Raw genomic sequence first — 21,936 nt, forward strand, 5'->3', positions numbered from 1 at the left:
TAACTCCAGAAGGAATCCCCAAAAGGAATCCAAGAGGAATCCCGACGGAATTTATGGAAGAATTCCTGGAGAAATCCCCGAAGAAATTTCAAGAGAAATCCCTGCATGTGTAACTCCTGGAAGAATTCTGGGAGGGATTTACGAAGGATTTTCAAGCGGTATACACGGAAAAATTTTAAGAGAAATTATCAGAGGAAGTCCAGGAGAAATCTCCGAAGGAATTCCAGAGGGAATCTCCGAAGGAATTTTAGGAGAAATCACTGAAGCAGTTCAAGAAGGAAACACCGAAGGAATTCCAGGAGGAATCGCCTAAGGATTTCTAAGAAAAATCATAAAAGAAATTTCAGGAGGAAATCCCGAAGAGATTTCAGGAGAAATTCACGTTAGAATATTAGGAGACACCCCCAAGAGAATTTTAGGAGGAATCTCCGAAGGAAGTCCAAGAGAAATTCCTAGAGGAATTATATGAGAAATCCTCTTCGAAATAGCAGGAGGAATTCTTAAAGAAATCACCAAAGAAATTCCAGGAAAAAATCACGAAGGAATTTTAGGAGGAAATTACGAAGACATTCCAGGAAGAATTCCCGATGAAATTCCTGGAGGAATCTTCGAAGGAAGTTTAAGGGAACTCCTGACGGAAGTCTAGGAGGAATCCCCGAAGAAATTACAAGAGATATCCCTGCAGAGGAATACACGAAGGAATTCCACTAGGAATATCCAAATGATTTCCAGGTGAAATCCTTAAAGAATTTTTAGCGGATATTTCCTGGTAGGGCGAAGGGTTTGCAAAAGGTATTCCCCAAAAAAAGTCCTGGATGAATTCCAGAAGGAAGTCCTTAAGGAATTCGTGTAGAAATTCCATGAAAGATCTCTCCAGAATCTCCTGGAGATATGGCTGGTTATAATCCTAAGGAAATTATTGAAGGAATTCCTTCAAGATTCTCTAAAGGGATTCCTGAATGAGCTTCTGTAGAAATCTCGGATGTAACTCCTGAAGGCATCCGTGAGACTTCCTGGAAAAATCTCCATCTCAATCTACAATCAGAAAGAACCCCAAGAGCGATGCCTTGATTAACATCTACAATCCCTAAAGAAACTTCTCGAGAACCCTGAAGCGATTACCTTAGGATGAATGCACTAGTCTTCGTCACTGCTCTAGTCTTCGCCCCCTAAATACAAAGTTCATTTTTTATGTATGAAGTGGCGAAGATAAGAGCAGAATTTTGAGGGGTGTGCAAAGTCTAGAGCATTTACCCTTTAGAAATCCTTGAATATACTTCTGGGGGAATCCCTGAATTCTCCTAAAGGTATCCCTTAACCTTCCTACAAGATTCTCTGAAGGAATTTCTGTAGAGATTTCTGAAGGAACTTCTGTAGGAATCACTGAAGAAATTCAGGAGGAGTCTTTGAAGAAACATCTGCAAGAATCCCTACAACTCCTGGAGGAATCTCTGATGGAACTCCTGGACTAATTTCTGCAAATAATCCTGTAGGAATTTCAGAAGAATACCTGCAGGAAACTTCTCACTGGACTCTTGATGGATCTCCAGGTGGCATTTATGAATCCTAGTGAAGAATTTTTAAAGGGACTTCTGGAAGGATTCCTGAACGAATTCCTGGTCAAATAGCCTGGGAGCCTCTGAAGGAATTTCTAATGAACACCCGGAGGTATTCCTGAATCCTCCTTGAGCTATTGGGAAGATTCTTTAGCGAACTTCTGGAGAGATCACCGAAGGAACTTCAAGAGAAATCCTTAAAAGAACTTCTGAAAGAATCTTCGATTTTTTTTCATGAGCCATCCCGGAATAATTCCAAGAGGTATCCCCGAAGGAATTTCAGGAGGGTGTCTTGAACAAATTCCAGGAGGGATGCTAGAAGGAATTGCTGTAGGAACCCTTGATGAAACTCCCGGAGTGATCCCTGAAGGATCTTCTTGAACAATCCCTACAAAACGACAAGCGAAATCCCTTGTTGGAATTCTAGAGGAATTTCTGAAAGATATCCGATAGATATCTCTAAGGAAACTCCAGGACTAGTTCCTGAAGAAACTCCTCTATGAATTCTTGAAGGTACTTCAGAAGGAATCCATGGAGAAACGCTCAGACTAATCTCTGAAGGACCTCCTATGAGAATCCCTGAAGGATTTTCTGGATGATTTTTTAATGTATCTCTAGGAGGTATCCCTGAATCCTCCCGAAAAAAAATTTTCCTGTCGAGATTTTCCTGATAGATCTACTGAATAAAAAAAATCAATTATAAAACTCCTGGAGGCGTCCCTGAAGAATTTTGTGGAGGAATCCCAGCTGGATCTCCTGAAGGCATCACTAAATCTTCTGGAAGAATCTTCGAAGAAACTTTGAATGAGGAATAATTAATACAATCTAATAAAAAAAGAAAACAAAATTTCTAAGAGTTGAGAAATCAATTATTGTAGTCAATCATTTATGATAGTGATCGTGAGATTTTTATTATCTTAACTTAATGTAAACTTAAATTTGTTCGTGCACTGATCACCGGCGTGAAAAATGAAAATCGGCGGCGTGACAAACAGCGGCGTATGGCGCGCCGCCGATACCTCGGTCGGCGTCGGCGTGGGACAAAAAGTGTCGGCGGCGGCGGCGTGGCGCGGCGGCGCACAGGTCTACTCGCGACACGAATGATGCTCGAAAAAGGGGAGCAAAAAAGAGGAGACGGGTGATCGGGGCTGCCGACTCGACCGGGATAGTGGGAGATAGGTCTCTTGGTGATTGATGCTTGGCGAAGATAGACGTGCCGGTGATAAATTTCTAACCCGAGAAGAGCTTTGAACGAAGTTGGCCGCGTGTGCGCGAAAGGCAGATACCCCGAGTCCGACTAGCCGTGGAAGGACAGAGTCCCGCGAATTCCCACCCAAGAAAGTGTTTCCGTGGGCCTGGTGTGGATCCAGTGGCGTAACTATCGAGAAACTAGCTGTGAGGGAGTGATTTCGGTTCGACCGCGTGGGCAGCACATGGTCCTGGCCCGTTGTGAATCCGCGAGTGATTTGGGGGTCCAAAACGAGGAGTGTCTAAAACCCGATCCCAAAAGTGTACGCGGATAGGGCATTGTGAATCCCGTAGCCGAGATTGTGCAATCGGCGGGAAAGTGGTGTGAGTCTGGCGTCCTGAATCCGGCGGCCTGGGCCGTCGTACCCTTAGTCTCTGTAGGCTAGGCAACCCCTGGGATGAGATGCAGGTAAGAGTGCATGTTTTCTTAAGCCCTGGCAAAACCTGATTCTAATAGAACACGCTGCAGTTTACGTAGAGATCCGAATTTCTTAAAGAGTGGCAGATAGTCACAATTCACTACGGGCATTGCCACGACCGAAACTGGTTTCATTTCAGGCATCAAGCCATCAAGCAGTTGATCAAGAACTGGTGATTCGTGTATCTTCGATTGGAGAAAAGGAGGCCCTTCCCACCATAGCGAGTTTTCCTTCAAACTACGTGGGAGCTGGCCGCGAGAGATCACATCAGCCGGGTTGTCTTTGGACCGGACGTAACACCATTTGTAGAGACCACATTCCCTTGATATCTCCACCACACGATTCTGAACGAATGGCTGCAGTTTCGCTGGCGCCTTCTGCAGCCACGAGAGGACAATCTGACTGTCCGACCAAAGAATAGTTTTGGCGTTTCAGTCTTTTCGGGGTCAAAAAAAAACTAAATGTTTTCTTCTTCCAACAATTTCATTCGATTCCCTGAGGAAGATCCAATAAGGATCGAAACGTTGGAAGAAGAAAACATTTAGTTGTTTTTGACCCCGAAAAGACTGAAACGCCAAAACTATTCGAAAGTCTTCAAAACAGTCGTCGTCAATATAGTAAATGTCCGACCAAAGGCAAACGGAAGAGAACTGAACATGCAACGTCGATTGAACCTTTTTCACCAACCTGGACAGCAGCACGGCTGCGCACAGTTCCTTTCGAGGGATTGTCAACTCTTGCAGAGGGGCAATCTTAGACTTGCTACACAACAACCTGACGACACAACAATCATTTGAGAGAATACTGCGAACATACAGGCAGGCACCGTACGCTATTCCTGAAGCGTCTGCGAACCCGTGTAACTCAAGAGACTCATACGCGGGACCGGTTACTGGTCTGGGAATTTCGATGTCACGAACGGATGCGAGAGAATTGCGAAGCTGTAACCAGTCTTTTAGGATGTCATCAGAGAGAGACTCATCCCAACCTATTTTTGCAGCCCAGGTTTGCTGCATCAAACGCTTAGCCAGAACGGTAATTGGAGCAAGTAAGCCCAACGGGTCAAACATTTTCGCAATTTCGGAGAACAGCTGACGCTTTGTCACAGTTGACTCTTCGGACGAAGGGGATTGACAAAATAGAAACTTATCGCTCCTCGGATTCCACGTTAATCCGAGAGTCTTCATCACTTCATTTGCCGACAGATCATCAAGAAGAACTAGTTTTTCACGCTCAGCCTCAGGGACATCCTGAAGAATCGCTTCATCGTTGGCGCACCACTTATGCACCGGAAAACCACCCCTGGCTTTTAACGTTTGGAGCTGTTGACGACATTCAATGGCTTCTTGAACGGTTTTCGCTCCCGACATCACATTATCAACATAGCAGTCCTCTTGTATCACGCGAGCTGCAAGAGGGAAATCGGCTCCTTCATCGACACTCAGTTGAACTAGGGACCTGGTAGCTAAGAAAAGAGCAGCAGAAGTGCCGTACGTAATAGTCACTAATTCGAGAACCTTGATGGGGTCGGTTGGGTTGGACCGCCAGAAAACTTTCTGCAACGAGGTTTGTTCAGGATCAATCAAAATCTGCCGATACATTTTTTGAATATCAGCGGTAAAGACGAAAGGATGTTTACGAAATCTCAACAGAATTGACATCAAGTCATTCTGAACGACGAGACCTATCTTCAACACATCGTTGAGAGACACTCCTGACACGGGCTTCACCGACGCATCAAACACAACCCTTAACTTTGTGCTTGTGCTCGACGGCCTGTAAACGGCGTGATGCGGCATGTAATACTTCAATTGTCCTGGGACATCGTGCGCCTCAACAACTTCTTTGCAGTGACCCAGAGATTTGTACTCTTCAATGAAGTTAGAGTACTGCAGACTGAGCTCGGGATCCTTCAGCAACCGTCTTTCGAGAAAGAAAAAACGACGAAGAGCCAATGTACGATTATCAGAAAGTTCGTGGACATTTTCACGGATCGGTAGCTTCACTATATATCTACCGTTGACATCACGTCGATACGAGTCACGAAACAATTCCTCACACTCTTCTTCTTCTCCTGTGGGAGCAGAGCAAACTTCAACCTCCTCGATCTCCCAAAAACGCTTGACTGTCTCGTGCCGACCTCTGCTAGCCCCTCACACACACTTCACTGTAGTCCGCTCACTGCCGACGACGACGACGACGACGCGATGGCACACTGCCGAAGCTGAGAACTACCGACGCTGGATGGTCGACAGTTGTGCTTGGCGCTGTGGTAATCCACTACTACCACACGCATACACACGAAAAGCTAGGCCGCAGGCCCGTGACCGACGCCGAATGGTGGACGAGCATAATCCTCCGACGAAACTACGCTTGGTGCCGATCAGGAAAATGTGGCTTTCATTTCACCTCGCGGGGAGCATCGCGCTTGGAATGAAAGCGCCAGCGGCAGTTAAATCAGTGTAAATTACGTCCGTTTGAGCCTGAGCATTCATGCCATTCGTGATGTATGATGTAAGGCACAGCCGGTTCGTAGTTGTAGAGCGTCCAGAAGTGAATCCGTGTTGATCAGCACTCAAGTACTGTTTGCAGTGCGAATTTAAGGAGTCCACAACCACCAGCTCAAAAAGCTTCGAAACAGCGCTTAACGAAGTTAAGGGCCAGCTACTATGCGGAGCGGCGCGCGGCAGCGCGGCATCGGAAAATATTCAACAAATGGCGCTCCATTTGAACGGCCACAATGAGCAGCTGCGGCAGACGCGGCATTGTACTAAAATGCCGCAAATATTCAGAATGTTGAAAAAGCGCGGCAAAGTTTGAGCGGCAAAGCACTGTTTGTGAACCATGTATTGATTCCTATGGCCATTCTGGTGGACATTTCGGAGCAAATAGTGATTCCGGTAGGTTGTTGGTGGGATATTCGTGGTATGCGGAAGTTTTTGTAAAACTATGCACCAGATTTTGTATGAGTTTTGTGTGAAATGTTGGTGGATCGGATATGGGATCCGTATTGGAGGCAATTTGGATAACATTTAGATACTCTAGTGATTATGTTGTTTGAAATTGTAACGTTCCGTCCCGTTACGCTTAGCAAACGGCTTAAGCGCCACCTTCCGAACAGAAGGACCGTTTACTCTTCTAAATTACCCGGCATGAAACCTCCCTCTCAGGGCAGGTCGTAAAGTTCATAAGAACGCAAGTTTCACCTTTCAACCCAAACGTCTCCGACCAACTAACCAGAACCTAATTCAAATTCTGTCAAAAACTTACCGAAACCGAAAAAAACACTCATAAATTAGCCAATGGGGGAAATGCTTATCAATAAAAGAACCCAAAACCAATCTTAAACCTAGAATAATAACAACTTGTGACGTATTTAAAACAAATGGAGTACCCTAACTAATCTAGAAGTAAGTTTATTAAAAAAATGCAATTCAAACGACGTTAATTCTACAAAACAACTGAAATTTAAATTTATCGAGTTCCAACAATTGCCTTATTTAAATTTATTCAAATCCAAATTCAAGAAAACCTAATCCTAACTGTGACGTCACGTAATCTGATTGTATCGTTCGGATATCCAATTTGCGCAAGAAAAAAACTATCTCTTCAGGCAGATCTGACCTTGACTGTCGATCCCTCGTCGGTTTTCCCCCGCAGAAAAATACTCCCAGCAGTTGGTTCGACTTACTCACCAGAAACAGGCCAAACTTACGTCAGCGACCGGTAAACCACCCGTTGACTCGTGCGTCAGCGTCGGTTACGGGGTAGATGCGTCCCCTCGCAGTGGAGTGATGAGCTTCCTATTGGACTTGAGCTCACGCCGTACGACTTATTGGCGGACGAGTCGTCACTCAAACGTCACCGGAATGGTAGCTAATGTTGCACGTCGGTGGATAGTCAGGTTGGTTACGCGTCAACTCACAGCCTACTGATGATGGTTGGTGGTAGTCTTCGCTGCGTCTGTGGGATGATTTTCACCCCAGACTAGCCGCCCACGTTGGGCAAGGAGGGCCTGTTCAACGTGGATCTTCACTAAATTTGATCACTTTTCCTTACCTGAATTTAGAATTAGCCGAAACACTCTACAAATCAGGCACAGTCTCAACAAGACTTTGTCTCACTCGACAAATTCAAATAATCTGCACAAAGACACAAATTTCACATTAAATTTCCTTAAAAAGACTAAAAACTCCCGAAACTTACTTCGAGTTTAGTTCAAATTAGCTCAGCAAAACCAAAAATTTGTTTCAAAATCTCAAACTGATCTTTTTAATCACTCCGACAACTTGCGATGTTAACTGTTCGAAGCACTCCACTATTCTGAACGAACAATCGCGAGCTAGATTTAAACTTGGTTGGGCTAGTTTAAATGATTACAATTCCCACCTATTGTTCCTTTTGTTTTAGTTGGCTGATTTAGGAGTTTTCTTATGCAACTACGGCGCATTTAGTTGGAGTATCGAGAGCAGTTCTGGTTAATTCTCTACGACGCAATAGATTTGAAATGTGGCAATTAACGTGATTCTTTACTTAAGTTATAGATGGCGTATCGCCGGGTTTGCGTCCTTGCTAAGCTTAATAATGCTGTCAGTTTAGTTAAATTCATAACGAACACTAGTATAACATATACATGAAACGTATCAATGGAACGAAAAACACGAATAGGGTTCTAAATGACGTTACAAAATTTTGAAGATATCCGATGCAAATTAAGGAGCTGCGGTGTGGAATCAGACAAGAAGTAGTGGAAGTAGTATGATGCTAATCCGGTAGACTTCCAAAGATTTCTTTATGTGTACTGTGTTGGGTTTTAATTGATCATAAACCACATTTTGGTAATGGGATGGAGAAGATTTATGAGATTCAACTAGGATTCGTATGTAGAATGCTTTTCTTTTCTAGAAGCCAGCGAAGATTTTTCTTGAATTTCAACGAAGACTTTGTTAGTCATTCTTTAAGAAATAACTCCAAAGATTTCTCAAACGATTAAATTGTATATTTGAACAGAAGAATTCCGCCAAAGACTTATTTGGAACTTTTACCCACAGTTTCTTTACCTTAATAACTTCTTGAAAATCTGTAAAGCTGTATAGTTTTTTTTTTAATTATTCTGCAAGATTTTTTTTTGTATTTTGCAATGACGGCTCCAAAGAATTGTCCAGGAATTCCACTAGAAATAAGTTCATGAATTATTCAAGGAATTCCTTTTTTAAAGTAGTTTTTCAAAAGTTCCACACTAAATTTTACCTGGGATTTCTCCATGAATTTCCAGGAATTCCACCAGGAATTGCCCTAAGAACTCCTCCAGGGACTGTTTCAGGAATGCCTCCAGAGATTCCTGCAGGGATTCACCCAAGAGTTCTTGCAGGGATTCCTCCAGGAATTCCCCAAGGGATTCCTCCAGAAATTCCTCTAAAAATTCCTCAAGGAAGTCTTTTAAGTATTTCTCAAGGAATTTCTCCAAGGGTTCACCCGGGAATTCTTGCAAGGATTTCTCAAGAATTTTCTCCAGAGACTCCTAAAAGATACGTCAGGAACTTCTGCGAGGATTCACCCAGGAACACCTCTAGGAATTCGTGAGGGACTCCCTCAGAAATTCCCTAAGGTTTTCCTCAAGGAATTCCCCAAAAGATTCCTCAAAGTATTTTCCAAGGAATTCCTCCAGGAATTCCCCAAGAAATTCCTCCAGGAGTTCCCCAAAGGATTCCCCCACAAATTTCTCAAGGGATTCCTCCAGGAGTTCCCCAAGGGATTCCTGTAGGGAGTACCAAAGGTATTCTTCCAGGAATTCCTCATGGGATTTCTCCAGAAATTTCTCCAGGGATTCCTCCAGGAATTCCTCTAGATATTCATCCAGGCATTCCTTCGGGGATTCCTCTAGAAATTCCATCGGGGATTCCTCTACGAATTTCTATAGTGTTTCCTTCAAAAATTCTTCAAGGGATTTCTCCAGTAAGTTCTCCAGGGATTCCTCCTGCAATTTCTCTAGGGATCTCCTTCGGGAATGCCTCTAGAGATTCACCTAGGAATTCCTCTAGGGATTCCTCATTGAAATTTTCTAGGGATTCCTCCAGGAATTCATCTAGGGATTCCTCCAACAATTCCCCAAGGAATTCCTCCAGTTGTTTCTGCAGGGATTTCAACAGGAATTACTCTAGTGATTCATCCAGGAATTCCTCTAGGGATTCCCCAAGGAATTCATCTGGGGATTCTTCCAGAAATTCCTCTAGATATTCATCCAGAAATTCCTTCGGTGATCCCTCTAGGAATTCCATCGGAGATTCCTCTAGGAATTCCATCGAAGATTCCTCCAGGAATTCTTCTGAAGATTCTTCCAAGGATTCCTCTAGGGATTCTTCCAGAAATTTCTCTAGGGATTCCTCCAGGATTTCCTCTAGGGATTCCACCAGGAATTCCTCTAAGAATTCCTCCAAGGATTCCTCCAGGAATTCCTCTAGAATTTCCTCCAGAAATTCCTCTAGTGATTTCTCCAGGAATTCCTCTATGGATTCCTCCAAGAATTTCTCAAGAGTTTTCTCTAGGAATTCTATCGGGGATTCCTCCAGGAATTCCTTCGGGGATTCCTCCAGGAATTCCTTCGGGGATTCCTCCAGGAATTCCTTCGGGGATTCCTCCAGGAATTCCTTCGGGGATTCCTCCAGGAATTCCTTCGGGGATTCCTCCAGGAATTCCTTCGGGGATTCCTCCAGGAATTCCTTCGGGGATTCTTCCAGGAATTCCTTCGGGGATTCCTCCAGGAATTCCTCTAGGGATTCTTCCAGGGATTCTTCTTGGGATTCTTCCAGAAATTTCTCTAGGGATTCCTCCAGGAATTCCTGTAAGGATTCCTCCAGGAATTACTCTAGTGATTCCTCCAGGAATTGCTCAAGAATTCCTGTAGGAATTCCACCAAGGATTCCTCCATAAATTCCTCTAGGGACTCCTCCAGGAATTTCTCTAGGAATTCCTCCAGAGATTTCTCTAGGGATTTCTCCAGGAATTCTTCTACGGATTCCTCCAGGAATTTCTCAAGAGATTCTTCCAGGGATTCCTCTAGGGATTCATTCAGGAATTTCTCTAGGAATTCCTCCATGAGTTCTTCCTGGTATTGCTCCAGAATTCTTCTAGGGATTTTTCCAGGAATCCCTCAAGGGATTCCTCCAGGAATGCCTCTAGAGATTCTTCCAGGGGTTCCTCTAGGGATTCATCCAGGAATTTCTCTAGGGATTCCTCCATTAGTTCTTCTAGGGACTCCTCCAGGAATTCATCTAGAGATTCCTCCAGGAATTCCTCATGGGATTCTTCCTGAAATTCCTCTAGGGATTCTTCCAGGAATTCCGCTAGTGATTCCCCCAGAAATTCCTCCAGGAATTTCTCTAGGGATTCCTCCAGGAATTTCTCCAGCGATTTCTCCAGGAATTCCTCTAGTGATTCCTTCAGGAATTCCTCTAGGAATTCCTCCAAGGATTCCTCCAAAATTTCCTCTAGGGTTTCCTCCAAAAATCCTTAATGGATTCCTCCAGTAATTTCTCCAGGGATTCCTCCAGCAATTTCTCAAGGGATTTCTCCGGGAATTCCTCTAGAGATTCTTCCAGGAAATCCTCTAGGGATTCCTCATTGAATTATTTTAGGGATTCCTCCAGGAATTCCCCAAGGAACTCCTCAAGGTTTTTCTGCAGGGATTTCACCAGGAATTCCTCTAGGGATTCCCCAGGAATTCCTCAAGGGATTTCCCCAGGAATTCATGTAAAGATTCCTCCAGATATTCCTCCTGGAATTCCTTCGGGGATTCCTCCAGGAATTCCTCTTGGCATTCCTGCAGCAATTCCTCTAGGGTTTCCTCCAAAAATTCCTCTAGGAATTCTTTCAGGAATTTCTTAAGAGATTCCTCCAGGGATTCTTCCAGGAATTCCTCCAGGGATTCCTCCAGGAGTTCCTCTAGAGATTCCTTCAGAAATTTCTCTGGAAAATTCTCTAGGAATTCCTCTAGGGATTCCTCTAGGAATTCCTCTGGTGATTCCTCCAGGAATTCATCTAGAGATTCTTCCAGGAGTTCCTCTAGGCATTCCCCAAGGGATTCTTCCAGGAATTCCTCCAGTAATTTCTTCAAGGATTTCTCCAGAAAGTTCTCTAGGAATTTCTCTTGATATTTCTCCAGGAATTCCTCTATGGATTCTTCCAGGAATTCCTCTAAGAATTCCTCTAGGAATTCCTCCAGGAATTTCTCTTGGGATTCCTCCAGGAATTCCTATAAAGATTCTTCCAGGGATTCCTCTAGGGATTCATCCAGAAATTTCTCTAGGGATTCTTCCATTAATTTTTCTAGGGATCCATCCAGGAGTTCTTCTTGGGATTCCTCCAGGAATTCCTCAAGGGATACCTCCAGGAATTCATCTAGAGATTCTTCCAGGGATTCTTCTAGGGATTCTTTAGAAATTTCTCTAGGAAATCTTACACTAATTTTTCTAGGGATTCAACCAGGAGTTCTTCTTGGGATTCCTCCAGGAATTCCTCAAGGGATTCTTCCAGGAATTTCTCTAGGGATTCTTCCAGGAATTTCTCTAGGGATTCTTCCAGGAATTCCTCTGGAGATTCCTCCAAAAGTTTCTCTGGAAAATTCTTCAGGAATTCCTCTAGGAATTTCTCTGGTGATTCCTCCAGGAATTCCTCGGGTGATTCATCCAGGAATTCATCTAGAGGTTCTTCCAGGTCTTCCTCTGGGAATTCCCCAAGGGATTCTTTCAGGAATTCCTCAAGGGATTCCCCAGTAATTTCTCTAGGATTTCTCCAGGAAGTTCTCTAGGAATTCCTCTAGAAATTATTCCAGGAATTCCTCTAGGGATTCTTCCAAGAATTCCTTCAGGAATTTCTCTTGGGATTCTTCCAGGAATTTCTCTTGAGATTCCTCCAGGCATTTCTCTTGGGATTCCTCCAGGAATTTCTCTTGGGATTCCTCCAGGAATTTCTCTGGGGATTCCTCCAGGAATTCATCTAGAGACTCATCCAGAAATTTCTCTAGGGATTCGTCCATTAATTCTTCTAGGGATTCATCCAGGAATTCTTCTTGGGATTCCTCCAGGAATTCCTCAAGGGATTCTTCCTGGAATTTCTTTAGGGATTCTTCCAGGAATTCCTCTAGAGATTCCTCCAGAAATTTTCTCTGGAAAATTCACCTGGAATTCCTCTAGGGATTGCTCTAGGAATTCCTCCTGGAATTCACCTAGAGATTCTTCAGAGAATTTCTCTAGGAATTCCCCAAGGGATTCTTCCAGGAATTCCTCGTAAGTAATCTTCCAGTTATTTTTCCAAAGTCTTCCCCAGGAATTTCTCTAGGGATTGCTCCAGGATTTTTTTTAGGGTTCCTCCGAGTATTTCTCTTGGGATTACTTCAGGAATTCTTCTAGGGATCCCTCCAGGAATTCCTCAAGGGATTCTTCCTGGAATTCTTCTAGGGATTCTTCCAAGAATTCCTCTAGAGATTCCTCCAGAAATTTCTCTGGAAAAATTCTCTGGAATTCCTCTAGGGATTCCTCTAAGAATTCCTCTGGGGATTCCACCTGGAATTCACCTAGAAATTCTTAAAGGAATTTCTCTAGGAATTCCCCAAGGGATTCTTCCAAAAACTCCTCAAGGGATTCGTCCAGTAATTTCTCCAAGGATTTTTCTAGGAATTTCTCTAGGGATTTCTCCAGGAATTTCTCTAGGGATACCTCCAGGAATTCTTCTAGGGATTCCTCCAGGAATTCCTCAAGGGATTCTTCCTGGAATTCCTCTTGCGATTGTTCCAGGAATTCCTCTAGAGATTCCTTTAGAAATATCTCTGGAAAATTCTTCAGGTATTCCTCTAGAGTTTCTTCCAGGAGTTCCTTTAGGAATTCCCAAGGGGTTCTTCTAGGAATTCCTCAAGGGATTCCTCCAGTAATTTCTCCAAGGATATCTCCAGGAAGTTCTCTAGGAATTCTTCCAGGAATTTCTCTAGGGATTTCTCCAGGAATTTCTTTAGGAATTTCAGCAGGAACTTCTTTAGGGATTCATCCATGAAATTCTCTTGGGATTCATCCAGGAATTCTTTTAGGAATTCCTGCTGGTATTCTTCCAGAGTTTTCTCCATCGCTGGAGAAATTCTCGGAGAAATCCAGGATATTTCCAGGAGTTCCATGAGAAATCCTTGGAGGAATTCCTGAATCAACCTTCCGGAATTCCGGGATGAATTCCTGGAGGAATCCGTGGACGAATCCCTTGAGGTTGTCTGGAGAAATTTTTGAGATATTCCCGAAGGAATTCCTGGGGAATTTTTTGAAGAAATTCTTTGTGGAATCCATGGAGGGATTATTATCTGTAATACATATCCGGAATTTCTGGACGAATCTTTGCAGAAATCCTAATAGTAATTTCTGGGAATCTCTAGTGGAATGCCTAGAGAAATCCCTGAATGTTGTCTGGAGAAATCGCTGGATATATTTTTGGAAAAATCCCTGAAGGAAATCCTGGACGAATCCCTGGAAGAGTCCCAGGAGGAATTCCTGGAGAAATTCCAGGAGGAATCCCTGGAGGTATCCGTGGATTTCTCGCTGGAGGTATCTGGAGGAATTTCTCGAAGAATTCCTGGACGAATCTCTGGAGGAATCCTTCGAACAATTTCTGGGAGATCTCTAGATGAATTCCTGGAGGAACCCCAGGTGGCATTTCCGGAGGATTTCATGGAGAAATTCTTTGAGAATTTCCTGAAGGTGTCCATGTAGGAATTTCTGGAGGAATTTCAGGGAAATATCAGTAGGATATCCCAATGGAATTTTAGGAGAAATTTCTGGAAAATTCCATTGACGAATTCCTGGGGGACTTCTTAGAAATATCCCTGGAAGAATTCCTGGAGGAATTTATGGTCCTATCTCTGAAAAAATCCATAGAAATTTTTTTGGGAAATCTTCAGAGAAAGTCCTACACTTATCTCTTGAGGAATTCCTGGTGGAATATCTGGAAAAATTCTTGGAGGAATACATGGGGGGATTCTTAGAGGAATTTCTGGTGAAATCCCTAGTGGTATTCCTGACGTAATATTTTGAGGAATTCCTGGACATGTTCCTGGAGGAATTACTGTATGAATCTTAAAGGAAATCCATGTAAATCTCTCGAGGAATTCCTGGAGGAATCCCTGAAGGAATCCCTGGAGGAATCTCTGGTGGAATTTCTGCAGGAATCTCTGGTGAAACTCCCTGAGAATTTCCAGGATAAATTTCTGGAGAAATTTCAAGAGAAATATCAGGAGGAATTGCTGGATCAATTCCTGATGGAATTTCTTGGAAATTTCCTCAGGATTTCCCGGAGGAATCTCTGGATGAATTTCTGGAGGAATTCCAGAAATTTCCAGAGTATGTTTTGGAGGAATTTATAGACGCATCTCTGAAAGAACCCCTAGATTTTTTTTTTGGAAAATCTTTAAAGAAATTCCTGCAGTTATCTCTGAAGGAATCGCTGGACGAATTTCCGGAGGAATTCCTGGACGCATTTTTAGATGAATTCCTGTAGGAATTTCTGGACGAATCTATGTGGGAATCCCTGGAAAAAAAATTGGGAAATCTCTAGAATGCCAGGAGGAATCCCTGGTGGAATTTCTAGAGGTATCTCTGGAGGATCCCTTTTAAACTTTTCTAGGGATTGCTCCAGAAATTTCTCTAGGGATTCCTACAGGAATTTCTCTATGGATGTTATAAGGAATCCAGAAATCCTAGAGGAACCATGGAGGTTGTCTGGAGAAATTGCTGGAGGAAACCCTTGATGAATAGCTGGTGGAATTCCTGGAGAAATAACTTGAGAAATTTCTAAACAAATTCATTGGTAAATTCTTGAAGGAATTTCTGAAGAAATCCCCGGAGGAATTCTTGGAAGAATCCCTGAAAGAATTCCTAGATGAATATCTACTATACATATCCCTAGAAAAATTCCGGGAGGAATTTCTCGACGAGTCTCTGAAGGAATCCTTATAGAAATTTCTGTGAAATCTCTAGAGGAATTCCTGGAATTCCTGGAGATTGTCTGGAGAAATTCTTGGAAAATCCCTGATGCAATTCATGGAGAAATTACCGGAGAAACTCCAGGAAGAATTTCTGGACGAATTTCTGGATGAATTTTTGGGAAAATTCCTGGACGAAACTATGGATTCGAAATTCTTTAGAGCATGGTTTCCCAAACTGTGGGTCACGACCCCACAGGGGGTCGCCGGCCTTCATCCAGGGGGTCGCGAGGGACAGTCGAATATTTTACTGTAACAGACATCAAATGAGAGAATTTCTATGGTGGGTCACGAAAGGTACGTCTGTTGGCCAAAGGGGGTCGCGCGCCTGAATGTTTCTATGCCCTAGAAGAATCCCTGCAAGAGTTCCTGGAGACACTCTATAGATGGAATCCTGGAGGAATCTCTGATGGAATGTCTTGAGGATTTCCTGGAAATACCTTGAGGATTTCCTGGAGGAATTTCTGGAGGAATCCTTTGAGGAATTACAGAGGGGAATCCTTGGACATATATCGACACGTTACTACACGACACGACACTACACAAGACCGCGAATCGCTGCATCTCCACGTTTGTCTCAGGAAGGATTTTTTTGTTAGTAGGGTAAGGTACATTGTCAGTCCGGGAGTCACCTATGGTTGGTGATATGATTTTACAATGGATCAATTTACACAAACCGCCGTTAACAACCGACCACTTTTCGACGCTAAACTAACCAAAAAGAAAATTCTATCGCGCGTCTCCACTCCACTAGGGAGCAGAAACCTTTACTCTATTCCACACAGAAATACACTGAACGCGACTCACTTGTCGGCGCCCAGATTTTTTCTCGACCGGCGAGCCCGAACTAACACTTTTCACTCTTTTGTGTGAATGAAAAAAAAATTAAAGAAAATATTCATTATGAACTTAAAGTGTATTGGGAACTAGCGCCGACGGGAAGCGAAAAATTCGGGATTGACTCAATCCACGACGCATCCACCGCACACTGAATTCGACCGCATCGATTTTATTCTTTCTCGTTCACACTGCAGCGCGATGGGAAGCAAAAATATTCGGAACCGACTCAACCCGCGACGCATCCAACGCACACTGAATTCGACCGCATCGATTTTATTCTTTCTCGTTCACACATCGATTTTATTCTTTCTCGTTCAAACTGCAGCGTGATGGGAAGCGAAAAATCCGGAACCGACTCGACCCGCGACGCATCCACCGCACACTGAATTTGACCACATCGATTTTATTCTTTCTCGTTCACACTGCAGCGCGATGGGAAGCGAAAAATCCGGAACCGACTCGACCCGCGACGCATCCACCGCACACTGATTTTGACCACATCGATTTTATTCTTTCTCGTTCACACTGCAGCGCAATGGGAAGCAAAAAATATTCGGAACCGACTCAACCCGCGACGCATCTAACGCACACTCTCTCCGAAGAGGAATAGAGACAAATAAAATAAATTATCCGAGGAATTTCTCCAGGATATTTTCCGTACATTCCCTCTGCAATTCCGCCAGAAGACCCCAGGAATTTCTTGGAGAATTTCATGCATGCACGTAACTACAGCTCATTTGGCCCCTCAGTTCCAATGTCAAGCACGCTGGCTGTAGTTCATAACAAGCGTACACGACATTGAAGCTGAGGGGCCAAATGCGCTGTAGTTACGCGCATGATTTCATGAGGAATTCATTGCTTCAAATGATGCGAAACAATCCTTTAAACATTCATCCAAAGATTCCCATAGGCATTTCTTCGAAAATTCCTTCTGTAGCTCCCCTATATAATTTCATCGGTTTATATCCCGAAAGATGCCCTGGTATTCACGAAGAATCCCTTTTAGACTTCCTAGAAGAATATTTCCAGTTCCAAGTTCCTCCTGATGGAATGATCCCGGTAATGATATCTCATCCTTTTTACAACAAATCACTTCTATGCGTAAACATTCCTCACATAAACCTGTTAATGCCGCTTCGCATTGTAGCCAGCAAAGCGGCACGCGGCAACGGCATCCGTTTAGCACATTTTAGTACTTTTGCCGCATCTGGCGCGCTGCCGCGCCGCTGCACGTCGCTCCCTGGGACGGGACCCGTCAGGTGCTAGTGCAAATACGAAACCATTTGCCTGTCAAAAAAGACCACTTCTGATTGGTCGATTTGAAAAAAGCAGCGTGGCGGCGCGTTACGTTCGTTTACAAGAGGGCACTCTGTTGTTGAGTTAGCCGTGTTGCTAGTAGTCACGGATTTTTTAAACCTCGTATGATTGATAATTAATAACTAACATCATTAATCGTTTTCCTCACTTTCTGTGCCGTTTTTATCCGGAACTTGACATGGTGAAATGAAATGCAAAACGATACATTATGGGAGCAGTGATGTGTATCATTCTGGGCTTCATTTTTACTAATTTTCGAAGAATCCGAAGGTTTGCCGGCAAGGGATGGAAGTCTGTGTGTGAGATCCAAACGAGGAAGATAAGATTGTTTTCAAACTCATTCTTTGAAGTAGAATGCTAAATAAAACTAGCCAACAAGTTTTGATTGATTTGCATATGAAAAGTGTTGGCAACACTAGAGCAACCCCGTATGAACAGTAACAAAAAGAATAAGAGGGCTTGTACCAATGAGCTGTCACGTCCCGTCCCAGGTCGCTCCCCATTGTAGCTGGCCTTTTACACACGGTGTGCACCTTGGCCAAAACTATTTTTGCAGCCGCCGCGCCGGGTGGGAGCTGTCATGGATAACACTGCTCGACAAAATTTTTCAAAATTTAGTGTTATGCGATGAGAAAAAAAAATAACAGGGGTTTGGGACCCTCGAAGTGTAATAGTGAAAGAATTTTTGAAAAATATTGGACCGGGTCTTCACAGTTTAAAACCGAAGTTTGTATGGAGAACTTGGGGTGTTCAATGGGGCACGTTCGGTGTGATACTAGATTTGTAGTAATGAGCTGAATTGTTGTATGGTAAGAAGGTCAATTCTCCGTTTCTGCAATTAAATGGTGCAAAAAGCGGGGGCGTTATGATTCCTTGTCTAATTTGATGCTGTTTGAGAAAAACTTTGGATAACTATGTTGTTTATGTTGCAAGAAATGGAGAAAACAACAACACTGTTGCCAAAAGTTTTGCTCAAACTACATAAAATTAGGCAAGGAATCATAATACCCACACTTTTTGCGCCATTTCATTGCAGAAACGGAGAATTGACCTTCTCACCATACAAAAATTCAGCTCATTACTACAAATCTAGTACTTCATCGATCTGTCCTATTGATATGTGCATTAGAACGTGCCGTGCATATTTTTAGGCGTTTTCGGTATTTGAGTTATACCGTTTTTTTAACCTGGGTTGGAACTGGATTGGCGGAAAATGTGTAAACAAACAACGTCAAACAAACTTTAGTACAAGCGAAACCGAAGTCGGGTTGGGGTTGAAACTGTGATCTGATCCAGTTCCAACCCAGGTTGGAACTGGATAATAAAGATAAATGACATTAGTGTCGATATTGTCTAACGCCTAAGTATATGCACAGCGCGTTGTAATGCACATATCAATTGAACACCCCAAGTTCTCCATACAAACTTCGGGTTTGAACTGTGAAGGCCCGATCCAATATTAAAAAAAAAAATTTTTTACTATGACACTTCTAGGGTTCCAAACCCCCGTTATTTTTTTTTCTCATCCCATAACAAAATTTAGTGTTGAACGGTGTAATCAGCCGCCGTATACAAATCAAACGGGCACAATCTTTTCGCTATTATTTAACGACGGCTGGTTGAGATCGTCAGCATTTGAGTGATTAAGCTGGGATACACAATAAGATAATAAACTAACTATTCATTGTAAATCTCCTATTTACAATCCTATCCTGAGTAGAAATATTATACCCCGGACAGACATGTGATACGAGTGTGATTCCTGTACAACGGTACGCAGTGTCAAGAAAATTCTAACAAGACTGACTTGAACTGAGAGAATTTTCAGTATGGCACTCATTTCAAGCGCAATTGTACAGTGATTCTTGTATCCATATCGTCGGTTTCCTGCAATAGGGGCACAACTCAAAAAATGTGAATTTTCAGAATGAGCGTTTGAAAATTGGCAATCTTGAAGCAAATCCTACAAGCTTACTTATTTCTCTCATTATTAGACAAAAGCATACGAATATTGATTGTTGTATCATGTAAAGAGACTGAAGGACTATCTCTTTTATGAATTTTAGATTACTATTTTTCATCGACTATTGAAGAGTTGACTGATTTTGAGTTGTGCCTTTATTGCGGAAAATTGGTGAAAATGCAAAAATCTCGCGTTTCTCATCGAATTTCGGAACGGGTCTTTGTCAGATGAAAGTTTGCATGGTTTTTCATCATTTGGCATCAAAATCTCAAAAATGACAAATTTTGAGTTGTGCCCCTATTGCAGGAAACCGACGATATGTGTGTCATAAGTATTACACACTAAGATTCTGAGTTCCCAGCTCAGTCATGTTTTCTCTGAGTCTTCAGTATTTTGTCCATCTTTTTACTGAGTTCTCAACATCAGATTTAACTCGGTACACTCGGTAATCAATATTAACCGCTCACCAGTAACGATATTTACCGCTTAATGCCATTTTTGACAGTTTATCTGCAGACTTCTTTAACTCATTTACAGAGTATTCAGCAAAAGGGATAACCGAGCGTACCGAGTTAAATCTGCTGTTGAGAACTCAGTAAAATGACGGGCAAAATGCCGAGCTGATCTTAGTGTGTAGATAATTAAAAATGACTCAAAAAAGTACTTACCTTTCGAATTATATATTTTAAGGGTACAGTGGGAAAAATTTGTTTCACAGCAGACGAAAGATCTGTTAGAATAACATCCGCATTCTGAAAAAGAACAATAAGCAATAATTACAAAAAAATACATAATAAAATTTGTTGAACATTATATAATACAAAAGTCGCTGCGAACAAATCTTTTAAAAGTCGATGCAATTAAGTACTTTTTTATTTTGAAAGGTTACTAGCCGGTCGCTGATGTTGAAAATTGTTTTAGTTGATATCCGGACCGTTCGACCTATTATGCTTGTAGTCAGGCCCGCATAGATAAATATGGTTTATGGTATCGTTCATATCATACGACAGTTATTCGTAGAATAATAACGATAGATACAATAATAATTTAAGGATTGAATGATGGAAGTGTTTGAAATTAGATCATACAACACTTTTCAGAAACCATAGTATCAATGATAACGATTCACTCGATGATACCTTAATAATTTTTAATAATTCATCCTGCATTATTTTCCTGGCCGCACTTAATGCAGGATACTTTTTTACTGAAATTATCGTGTATGGTCGTAATGAAAACGTTGTTATGGTAATATTCGGACACCTTGCAATCTTGATCATGGATGGCACATTTTAGCAAAAAATATGTCCGATTCCCAAACACCAATGAATGCGGCGTATTCCCGTGTATACATATTCTGCAGCGCTCGCTCCAGCATCGCCGCACCGTTCATGGGCATCGGCTCTCCCTAGGGTTGAAGTTGCGTCAATTCGCCGGGAAGAATATTTCCATCTGTGCAAATCATCTTCCATCGAAAGATTTGCTAATTCTTTCCAACTTCACAGTTTTCCTCGACAGCCAGACAAATAAATGGCAAACGGCTCTTCATGTATCAGTTTTATCATTGATCACTTTAGGCACTTCTTTATTTGTCACTTGTTTTCGAATTTGTTTTAACTCCAATTTCGTTTTCCGAACTTTATTGGCTTTAAATCACCCGCGAGCACTGGTTCACTTTAGCCTCAAACAACGCGCGACTAGTAAAAAAATATCCCGGTAACCGCATCAGTTCAATTCCCGTGTTCTAACAAAACAAATAAAAAACAAATCAATTCGATACAACGATTCACGTAATGGTTCATGGAATCGATCAAAACTGCAGAGGTGTCACTTTTTTCTTGTCGATAAAACAGAGTTGATGAAATATTTCCGTTTTGTTTTTATTATTCACTGTATCATAAAATTTATGATTCAGTGATTATAACATGAATAATTCACCAAAAATTTTGTTCGAGAAAAAAGGCATTTTTGAATGGTAACGATACTTAACAACCCATTCAGTCTATCATTGAAACTCTGAAAACGATAACTGCTATCATCAATATGATACGTTGTATGATTGATTTATGATCCTGTGAATGATAACACAAATAGTGCGAAAACGATAACCTGTGCAATTGTTGAATGATACCGTTTTATTCGGGGGGTTGGAAACCATCTGTTTCGTCACCGACCAAAGACGAAAAATTAAAAAAGTTCGTCAGCAAATAAAACTCCGTCACTTGCATCATCATCAGCGACCGACAAAGAAACCACGACGAGGATGAACCGAAAATAAAACAGGGAGCTTCAGTTTTCGTCATTCTCTTTTGTCTCCTTTTGCAACGACGAAAAACGAACACGTTTTCGTCACATGGCAACCGATTGCAGACGAAAGGCGAACCAGTCAAGCTTTTATTGACGATTTAGCCTCGGTCTTTCGGAGCTGTTGAATTAGCTCTAATGGTATGCTTGTTGTGCTGCCAATCCAAAGGTTTTGGGTTCGATTCCGAATGAAGACGTGTTTCATTTTTGATTTTTTTTTCTGATCAGCCATTCCCGTGAGGCTGATTATTTGTCTACCGGCCATGTTCGGTGCAA

The 21,936-nt window shown here is 42.4% G+C and overlaps 1 protein-coding gene across 4 annotated transcripts; it reads right to left on the reverse strand.

The window, feature by feature from the left end:
- Positions 1 to 2,441: 2,441 nt before the first annotated feature.
- On the reverse strand, positions 2,442 to 20,017 carry LOC134288111 (uncharacterized). 4 transcript variants are annotated; one of them, XM_062851859.1, is made up of 3 exons: positions 7,430 to 20,017; positions 7,283 to 7,365; positions 2,442 to 7,238 (listed from the first exon to the last, which is right to left on the reverse strand). In XM_062851859.1, exon 3 carries the CDS (start codon positions 5,020 to 5,022, stop codon positions 3,670 to 3,672), a length of 1,353 nt encoding a protein of 450 aa, XP_062707843.1. In that variant the 5' UTR covers positions 5,023 to 7,238; positions 7,283 to 7,365; positions 7,430 to 20,017; the 3' UTR covers positions 2,442 to 3,669. The 4 variants fall into 4 exon arrangements, with proteins under 4 accessions (XP_062707843.1, XP_062707840.1, XP_062707841.1 ...); XM_062851856.1 differs by having other exon boundaries at positions 2,442 to 19,041; positions 19,132 to 20,017; XM_062851857.1 differs by having other exon boundaries at positions 2,442 to 7,365.
- Between the last annotated feature and the right edge of the window lie 1,919 nt (positions 20,018 to 21,936).

This window comes from Aedes albopictus, chromosome 2 (assembly GCF_035046485.1).
Source record: "Aedes albopictus strain Foshan chromosome 2, AalbF5, whole genome shotgun sequence".
In the NCBI taxonomy this organism is placed as follows: domain Eukaryota; kingdom Metazoa; phylum Arthropoda; class Insecta; order Diptera; family Culicidae; genus Aedes; species Aedes albopictus.

Coding starts and splice junctions, on each gene's coding strand:
- LOC134288111 (XM_062851856.1), bottom strand. CDS start 5,022: ATGCCGCATCACGCCGTTTACAGGCCGTCGAGCACAAGCACAAAGTTA.